This window comes from Euwallacea fornicatus, chromosome 2 (assembly GCF_040115645.1).
Source record: "Euwallacea fornicatus isolate EFF26 chromosome 2, ASM4011564v1, whole genome shotgun sequence".
NCBI lineage: Eukaryota > Metazoa > Arthropoda > Insecta > Coleoptera > Curculionidae > Euwallacea > Euwallacea fornicatus.
This window is the reverse complement of record NC_089542.1, coordinates 4,591,580-4,600,528: the sequence shown is the minus strand read 5'-3', so window position 1 is coordinate 4,600,528 and position 8,949 is coordinate 4,591,580. Positions and strand designations below refer to the sequence as shown.

At 38.5% G+C, this 8,949-nt stretch overlaps 2 protein-coding genes across 3 annotated transcripts; one reads left to right on the top strand and one right to left on the bottom strand.

Moving 5' to 3' along the window:
- Window positions 1–774: 774 nt before the first annotated feature.
- On the bottom strand, window positions 775–2,921 carry LOC136347896 (esterase FE4-like). Of its 2 annotated transcripts, none has more exons than XM_066298295.1 (7): window positions 2,581–2,921; window positions 2,244–2,535; window positions 2,022–2,191; window positions 1,762–1,968; window positions 1,379–1,720; window positions 1,184–1,328; window positions 775–1,130 (listed from the first exon to the last, which is right to left on the bottom strand). In XM_066298295.1, the coding sequence occupies exons 1-7, from the start codon at window positions 2,710–2,712 to the stop codon at window positions 817–819; spliced, it is 1,602 nt and encodes a 533-aa protein (XP_066154392.1). In that variant the 5' UTR covers window positions 2,713–2,921; the 3' UTR covers window positions 775–816. The 2 variants fall into 2 exon arrangements, with proteins under 2 accessions (XP_066154392.1, XP_066154402.1); XM_066298305.1 differs by having other exon boundaries at window positions 775–1,127.
- Window positions 2,922–5,207: 2,286 nt separating this feature from the next.
- Window positions 5,208–7,672, top strand: LOC136347903 (juvenile hormone esterase-like). The gene is made up of 7 exons (XM_066298318.1): window positions 5,208–5,417; window positions 5,470–5,752; window positions 5,804–6,180; window positions 6,688–6,820; window positions 6,870–7,051; window positions 7,110–7,251; window positions 7,306–7,672. The coding sequence occupies exons 1-7, from the start codon at window positions 5,283–5,285 to the stop codon at window positions 7,629–7,631; spliced, it is 1,578 nt and encodes a 525-aa protein (XP_066154415.1). The 5' UTR covers window positions 5,208–5,282; the 3' UTR covers window positions 7,632–7,672.
- Window positions 7,673–8,949: the final 1,277 nt, after the last annotated feature.

The window sequence follows — 8,949 nt, the reverse complement described above, 5'->3', positions numbered from 1 at the left end:
AATAAGGCAATAAATAGCTTTTTTAAAATAAAATTATACGTGTTCGATCATTTTTCCTCAAACATGAGGTTTATGAAAGTTAATAACGCGCTGCAGTACTTTGTATAAGCGCCGTATCATCTCGCATGTGGACGCCTCGCGCCATGGACAACCGAAGCTCATTAAGCTCCAGGTATGAGGGATTTAATGCGTTTTTGATTTTGACCATTCAGCAACATTTTGGTCCACTGTAATCGTATCCCGTGTTTATCTCTGACCCATTTTTTTGTTTGACCTACCGTGATGACTAATTTCTTTAATATTTGGGCTGAGTGTTACTTGAACACGAACTAAAAAGAAACTAATAAGCAGAGGTTTCGTCCGGAGATTTTCATTCTTAAAACGCAGACGTAACGCGCAAGGGCGGTTTATAAAAAATTTTGAACATCTTCCATAAATAAATCCTCCCTATTGAATAATCCCCTGTACGCCCTGATTTCTGGGGACTTGGTCCTTGAAGCTATAAATAAGCCAGTGGCGCAGCCCATTTCAGGGTGGCGTGACAAATTCTCGTATATTATTAAATGTTTGTGTTGCAATCTTTCAAACCCCTTTTGAACGTCTTTGATTTTGCAGCAAAATAGTTACTATTTGGTTATTTTGTAGACACATTTTAGGGTTTTCAAACTACAAATTACTCAGTGAAGTAGGTAGTTTTTGGTTGCTACAACAAATTGTTGAATAGTTACTCTATTCTTCTCCCTTCTTTATCTATTTTAAAATTAATCTCCACAATCCATTGGCACATATTGTTTATTTTAATCTTATCCCAAAATCTCAATTCTCATTCACATTCAAATCGATACCCACGTCCTCAGTGAACCCTTTCCACGCCACCATCCTCTCCTCAAACGGATTTCTCTCCATCCTCAAGTCCTTGCCCAAAAGAAAACAATTTAAATCTTTATCTTCTGGGGTGATTGGTTCCCAATCGGGGTGCGGTGTCCCGGTACTTGCGAAATCAACCCAGATTTTCACTACCTTCCTTATAGCCTCCAAATCCTCCTCGGTCAATACTGCAGTCATCCCTGGAATGTGATTTGGAAAGAGGAAGCTCTGGTCTGCTCCATGGCTAACTCCCTTGAAAGCTTCTCAAACAATCGCGAAGATTGAAAATGTTGTTAAGGAACTATTGAGTACTTACCATCAAGTCCCAATATGGCACGATTTGTCTTAATTATGGGGGTCTCGTAGCAGAATTTATAGAGGTATTGAGGGGCATGTCCGGCCTTCAATTGGAGCCTCAATCCGTTAAGGATTCCAGAGGTAAAGCAGATGTCGCCCAGATGCTGAAAAGATCTTTCCATTACCATTATTAAGAAGAGGAACAGGTATTTACGTCATGAATAGCCTTTTTAGTTACTCCATCTTTATAGTATAAGTCTGCAATTGTTTGATCCCACTGAAGGAGGGTTTTGAGTTTTGGAGAATGCACTTTATGAGGGTGGTTGAGATACCATGGCACTAATTGTTTGTTGGGTTCAAAATCCTCGGGAATGTATATGAATTTGGAGAACTCGTAAATTAAACCTTCGTTGGAGCAAAAACCTTGAATAAATGGAACCTGATTGTATCGGCCGGAAGCCAAAAGACCAGTTGGATCTTCAGTGATGAATGCTGTGAGATTAGGTTTCTCTATTATGGGACCAAAGGGCCTTCTCTGATGCGCTCCTATAATACACTAGAAATCAAAGTAGTACCTTTAGCCCTGGACAAACTTACGTCAGGTAACGTCTGAGAGGCTTCAAAAAGTTCTTTGGAGGAAACCTCCATGAGGACCTTCAAAGCTTCCTTCTCACTCTTAACCTTATGACCCAGTTTCTCAGCTAACAAGAGTGAGTTCCTTTGACCCCAGGCCCAAGGATTAAATACTGACCCGCTTTGGGCTATAGCCTTATGAAAGAGTCCTTTAGATTTATCGGAGATCAGCTAGAATTGATTTTCTTTAAAGGTTTTTGTACGAGGATTCTCAAAGTACCCACATGGAAATGCACAGAAGATCCTCCAGCACTTATACCAAAAATTGTGACATTGTCTGGGTCTCCGTTGAATTTGGAGATGTTCTCTTTGACCCACTTGAGCGCCTGAGTTTGGTCTTTAAGTCCAGCATTTCCAGGTATCCCTAAGCTTACATCCTCCATACTCAGGAACCCTAGACAACCACTTTTCTAACTTCAATAAATAATATTTTGGAGAAAACCTACCAAAAACTCCTAATCGATAATTCATAGACACCAAAACCACGTCCTCGGTAAGGAGGTATTCGGGATCGCACATCTGCTGGGTACCATTTCCCAATGTAAAAGCGCCACCGTGGAAAAATACCATTACAGGTCTCAACTCTCCTTTTGAGGAGGGAAGGCGTTGAGTGTGCACATTGAGGTAAAGGCAGTCTTCAGAGCCGACCACCTCTTGAGTGAAGCTGACCGACATATTGGGTGTTCCATCTTGGGTGCAATCTCTCACGCCCTCCCATGGTTCCGCCGGCTCTGGGGCCTAATGCTACTTGCAATTTTGATCAGAGTAAGAATTGTGACTTACCTTAAATCTCAATTGCCCTAATGGAGGTTTCGCATAGGGAATTCCCAGGAACTTAAAGAAGGTTTCACCATTGAGGTTCTGTCCAGTAGTACCCACTAGCGTGCCTTGTTTGATTGTCACTTTACGTTCCATTTCTCAATTTTTGTAGTTATTATCAATAACCATTAAATTTAAGTTATTTCGTCGCGTATTTATATTTCTTTTTGCGTTATAAAATATGGTGTAACCGAGGAAATATTTCGTTGATCGAAACAACAATATTTGAAATATCACTCAGTCTAATGCATAATTGTTTATGATACAGTTGCGTTATCTTTGAATGCTGTTTGAGTTCCCATAATACTAGATGATGAAATTATATTTAATAATAATGATGTTGAATTTTCAAGTGGACAATCTCACTGCAAATTGTATGTTGTACCGTAATGGGTACCACTTGATACGTTGTTTTTGTATGAGGTGGGAAATAATATATATTTTATTACCAGAAATGTGTACCTAATTAATTCGCATGAAATTGAGATAACCTTTAATTTAATCGAGGAATTTTATACGCCACTGGCATCGGAATTATTGATGCAATTTTGTCATTTTTTAAAAAGAACTTTGATGTTTATATTGAGTATTAATAGACATGCCACTGATTTTACGTTTTTCTCACATCAAACTTATCTATCTATGAGGTTTATAACAAATGGGCCGATACTCGATTTGGTGAATTAATGAGCATGCTCAACTTAAAATATCCAGCTTGAGATGTAATTTGTTGTTTAGAGGACATCAACTGTTAAACGCGAGTTATTTCTATAAGCAAACATAGGCGGCACACGTCCACTTTCTTAAAGTAGTCAAACAAATTTTACAGAATTAAAGAAGCTCCTGCTTAGAAATTAATGCTACGCCACTGGTTCTTTACGCTGATAATAGTCATTTGTAACTTTTTTAATCCATTATTCGAAATTTAACTACAGAATAAATAGAATGCCGAGCAGGAATTTGTGGAAGTGGCATATTTCAAATATATAAGTAATTAGAACAATTCAAAACTCGAAGATTCATTTTTTTTTAGTGGCTACGCCGCTGACTTGTTAGAAGCGCATTTAAACGCAATTTCTTATCTCTCGAAATGGGGATATCACTGTACAAGGAACAGTGACGAGGCCGCTTTTTTTGGCAGAGGTACCAAATTTGATATTAATCAGCAAATATATTAAAATTTCTAGGTGTAATTAAAAAAAAAAACGTAGAATTCCCCAGACTTCATTCATGTTTCAATTATTTTTATGACCTCAGTAATTCTGTATTTACGCACATAGGAAACTGGGGGAAACAGATGTATTCTCATAAATCAAACGAATTTTAAATTAATTTACACCATTAAGGAAATCGATATTTATTTGCGGAAAATAAATGCTAAGAGCGGGAATTTTTTTATAGAACAAAAAAACTACAAATAATTGTAACCGTTAAAACTTTAAATAGATTTGTAACTACGCCGCTGACTTTTTAGAGGTCAATTGCCCTATTTAACCTCCTTTCTCTAAAGGAGTAGCGCAGTAGACGTATACACGTCACTACGTGTATACGTCTACTCCGCCGCTGACTCTCCAGAGGGCAGCTGTCTAATTTAACTCAGTTTTGGAACTTCGGTAAGTTCGTACTTCCCTACATAAGATACAAGAACAGAGCTGGTGAATTTTCACAAAAAAAACAATTAATATAATATATTAAAAAATTCATTGTTTATAGGAAATGAATGCCCCGCCGCTAATTTCTTGATTAGCATTAATTATTTATACACATGGTTGTATATACCGGGTGTTTGACAAAGACTCGGTAACATTTGACGGGGTGATTGCTCAGATAATTTTATAAAACAAAATTCCAATAAACAGAAGTCTGGAAATGCATTGTTTCTAAGATACAGGGTGTTAATTTTTTTAGCGGTTTTTGAAATAGAATTCAAATATCTTTTGATTGATTTAAAAAAATTTTTTAAAATGTGTTTGTACGATAAACGGACATGCATTAAAAGGGTTTTTATTTTATATCTCGTAAATGAAGCAAGATACGACAAAAATTCAGAAGACAAAAAAATTGCTTCATCTGAAAAAAAAAAACCGAAATTTAATCAATATCAGTGGCGTACATTCTTTTGTGAATAAATTTGGTTAAGGTGTCCCCCTTGACACAACTGAGCTTAATCATTTTAATCTATTTAGGGCCAAATCAGCCCCTTATTACTGCAATCAACGCTACCTAATTTCAAAAAAATCAATTAAAATATATTTTAATTATTTTTCAAAAACCGTTATTTAAAAAAAAATCGTCTTGTATCTTGGAAACTATACACTTCCGGATCTATGTTTATAGGAACTTTTTTTCATAAAATGACCAGAGAGATCACCTCCTTAAATATTGTCGTGTCTCGTTGAAATACCCAGTATAGCAATCATTGCATCAACGCTCATTGATGTAATGACTGGTAGGCGTAACTTAAAAACCAGCGGCGTGTTCTTCAGCACATTACTGAAAATCAAAACCCCATATAAATAGAATATTTCGAGTGTTTTATCAGCGGTTATATCTCTCCAATTAGTATAAATAAACACGCACAATTACCGTCTGTACCATAAAACATATTACTACTACTGCCTTGTAACAGCAGTAAGCTTTAAATAAGTTACTTTAGCGGAGTTAATATGAGTGGGCTTACTGTGAAAGTGAAACAGGGTTCCATACGCGGTACCACTGGCACTAATTTGGATGGTGATACCTTCTACAAGTTTCTAGGTATCCCTTATGCCAAGCCTCCAGTAGGGCCTTTGAGGTTCAAGGTATGCTTCGTTTAGCTAGCATTCCAGGAGATTCTTAGGTTATGTTTCCTAGGCACCGCAACCAGCAGAATCATGGGAAGGTACTAGGGATTGCACCCACGATGGCAACCAGTGTGTACAGAAAATTTTTGGTATCAAAACTATAGGGTCTGAAGATTGTTTGTACTTAAATGTTCATGTGAAAGACCTGAGTACCAAGGCCAAACCTGTCATGGTCTTCATCCATGGCGGAGCCTTCATCATGGGTAACGGTACTCAAGAAATGTGCGGCCCTGAGTACCTCATGACCCAAGACATTGTTTTGGTGACTCTAAACTATCGTCTGGGGCTCTTTGGTGAGATTCCATAACCTCCAAAGGACCTGTTGATTTTAAAGAGTTCCACAGGGTTTTTAAGCCTGGAAGACACCTCTCTGGAGGTACCTGGTAATGCTGGACTCAAAGACCAGGCCTTGGGTTTAAAATGGGTTCACGAAAACATTTCAAGCTTCAACGGGGACCCCAATAACACTACTATTTTTGGTGTCAGTGCTGGAGGGGCCTCAGTGCAATTCCAACTACTTTGTTCCTCTAACAAGGGGCTGTTCCAGAAGGCCATAGTCCAGAGTGGTTCCGTTTTCGATCCTTGGGCTTGGGGGCAGCGAAACGTTCTTCAGGTGGCCGAGAAATTGGGGCTGAATGCCGCTAATGAGAAAGAGGCTTTGAAGGTTTTAATGGAGGCCAAAACTGAGGAACTTCTCTCTGCAGCTTACGAGATATCAGATGTGAGACTTTGCTCTAGTTTTACCAAATCTCAATCAGAGATCGAGAACGTCGTTTTAATATTACCAAAAGAACCTTTTGATATTTCGAAAAGACTAAATTTTCGTAATTATTTCCATAAAGAAAATTGGAACTTACGATTTTCCAATATTTCTGAAAACCAGTGACGTACTCAGCTTGTCAGAACTTCAGCTAATATTCCAAATTTATTAACCGAGTTTTACAACAAGAAAACCCGGTTTTGGTTAATTTCTTATCTCGTTCTTCTTGGTATTTTTTGAAAGACCATAATTTTTTCCTATAAACTCCCTAATCATGGTGATTATCAACGATGATATGTTTATTTACCACTTGAAAATTGTGCAATGTACGCACTGTTTTATTAGATTAAAATAAATTTTGCAGAGGAAAACACCAAGTCACTACTAATTGAAAATATTTCATTTTCCAACCCCTTGAAATTACCTTTTACAAATTTTCTCATAGCCAGTTCACTTTAATTTAATTAGGACTTGCTGACTGTGTCTAAAAGAAGGCCTTTTGGGCCCATTATAGAGAAACCCAATTCTACAGCGTTCCTAACAGAAGATCCAAAAGTTCTCATAGCTTCTGGAAGATACAACCAGGTTCCACTGATTCAAGGTAAATACCCCCTGGAAGGAATTTGGGTTTAAATTTTAAAAAAATTAAGGAATTTGCAGTAATGAAGGGCATCTGATGGAGTTGATGCATGTACTGAACTCCGCAATCACTTTCAACAAGGAAGGAAGCTTGGTTCCTTGGCACCTGCAGGCCAAGGGCAAAGGCACCACCTGGGCTGAAAAGGTTAAAAACTACTACTATCAGAACCAAGACCCAGAAGCTGAGCACACTGTAAAACTCATTTACTTCACCAACTCGTCAATTTGTCTCAAAAAATGTATTTTCTCAGCACCTCAGTGACGTAGGTTTCGTCGCCGGAACTATCTACTCCATGAAGCTCCTTCTAGGCAGTATCTCCCAGCCTGTTTACTTCTACCTCTTCGACTATGAAACAGACTGCATTAAAGCGTTCAAGAAAGGTATCAAACTTGGTAAGTTTCCGTACAAAACTCTCTCAGCAAATTTTTATACCTTTTTCCATGCAGATGGCTCTCCAGGAGTGGGCCATGGTCAAGATAATTGTTACATCTTCTCAACAAAAATGTTCGCAGGACCGAGTCCTCCACTGACTGATGAGGACAAAAGGGCAATTAAAACAATGGTAAAGATTTGGACTGATTTTGCTAAAAACGGTAACCCTCTCTCCTTATGGGAACCTCTTGAGAAAGGAAAAGAGTTGAGGTATTTGAAGATCGACCGGGAGCTTAAGATGCAGGAAGGATTGTTCCCAGAGAGAGTTCGCTTTTGGGAGCAACTGTATGAAGAGGCTGGAGGGGTTGATTTATTCGCTCATGAAAACGGAGGGAGCTAAAGAGAAGTGGAAGTACATTCGTAATTAAAATATTGTTCTGATTTTGGTGTTTTGTTGTTTTCCTCCTTTGCAATTCACTGCCAGACATTGCAATTTCCTAAAATGTCCGAAGAAACTTCAGTTCTCACTTTTCTGTGAGAAAACACCTTCACGCAAACCAAAAATCCTCATTTTTAAATTATGGAATGCTCAACCTTCTTCAAAAAGAAAGCGAAATCGGAGGATAGAAGTAGCGCCAAGAGCAAGATGAGGAGGGAGTCCCAAATAGCATGTGGGGGATCGCAATTCCTGATCTGTTTGGGGATAAAAGATAATGGGCGAAGATCAAATGCAAATGGAATCCACGCGAGTTCCAGTGGCTGACACTGTGTTATAAAAACTTTACAATAACTGTTTCTGCAAATATTAAGTAAAAAAACTACAAATTTATGATGCGAATAAAAATTTCTTCAGTAAGTACGCCTCCGGCGCTAATAAATTCCAAACTAAAATTTTCTGATACCAAAAGAGCCCTTTCCGCACTAACTCCCATTGGCGTGCAACATTCATTCTGGAATTTGATAATGGATTTTTAACTCTAAATTAAACATGTGACTAAAGTGCGTTTGTACGCCTTTTTGCTTCAAACGAGCTAATCTCAAACTTTCGAGCATCCAAAGGACACTCTATGCAAACTTTCACAACAAGCCCATTGGCGGGCGACAGTTTTTTTAAGCAGTTCAACGCCCTCAAACCTCCCTCATTAGTTCCAGGCAACCAACCGTACACCAGCCTGATTCAATCAACTTCCTCCCACTTGTTACGATTAAAAAGCTTTAGAAAACTTCCTCGAAAGTGATAACACACGCTCGATTGAAACAACATTTTCAACGAGGCCCATAAAGTGCCGAAACTGGTTCGTTATCAGCGAATTTTGTTACCCGAAACATTCCTAACCGGAACCCCATTGACTGTTACGTGTTATCTATCTGTTCGCTATATAACATCTACAGTCGTCATGTTATTCATATGTGCGTTAAGTATTTCGGGCACAATGCCCCTTTATGCTCCATTATTGGCTTAAGGGGCGTTTGGGGGGCGCAAATGGGCCGTTTGCTCTCGAGAAATGGGGGAAATGGGTCAGTTGTTAAGGAAGCTCGTTATTGGCAAATTAGGGCTTACCGAAAAAAATTACGTACCAATTAGGATGACAAAGCTGAAACTATGTTTTGGACACCGATAAAAGTGACTGAAGTTGAGGTTATTGCTTGATGATTCGTATGCGGGGATAATTGACATCATGTGCTGCAAGAAATCACTTAAAATGCTCTGTCCGGTT

Excerpts from the sequence above, each read along its gene's own strand:
- LOC136347903 (XM_066298318.1), top strand. The coding sequence starts at position 5,283 with ATGAGTGGGCTTACTGTGAAAGTGAAACAGGGTTCCATACGCGGTACC. Across the intron at positions 5,753-5,803 it reads CTATCGTCTGGGGCTCTTTG|GGTTTTTAAGCCTGGAAGAC; the intron begins GTGAGATTCCAT and ends AGAGTTCCACAG. Across the intron at positions 7,052-7,109 it reads ACCCAGAAGCTGAGCACACT|CACCTCAGTGACGTAGGTTT; the intron begins GTAAAACTCATT and ends GTATTTTCTCAG.
- LOC136347896 (XM_066298295.1), bottom strand. The coding sequence starts at position 2,712 with ATGGAACGTAAAGTGACAATCAAACAAGGCACGCTAGTGGGTACTACT. Across the intron at positions 2,192-2,243 it reads TTATCGATTAGGAGTTTTTG|GGTTCCTGAGTATGGAGGAT; the intron begins GTAGGTTTTCTC and ends GTGGTTGTCTAG. Across the intron at positions 1,329-1,378 it reads CTAAAAAGGCTATTCATGAC|CATCTGGGCGACATCTGCTT; the intron begins GTAAATACCTGT and ends AGATCTTTTCAG.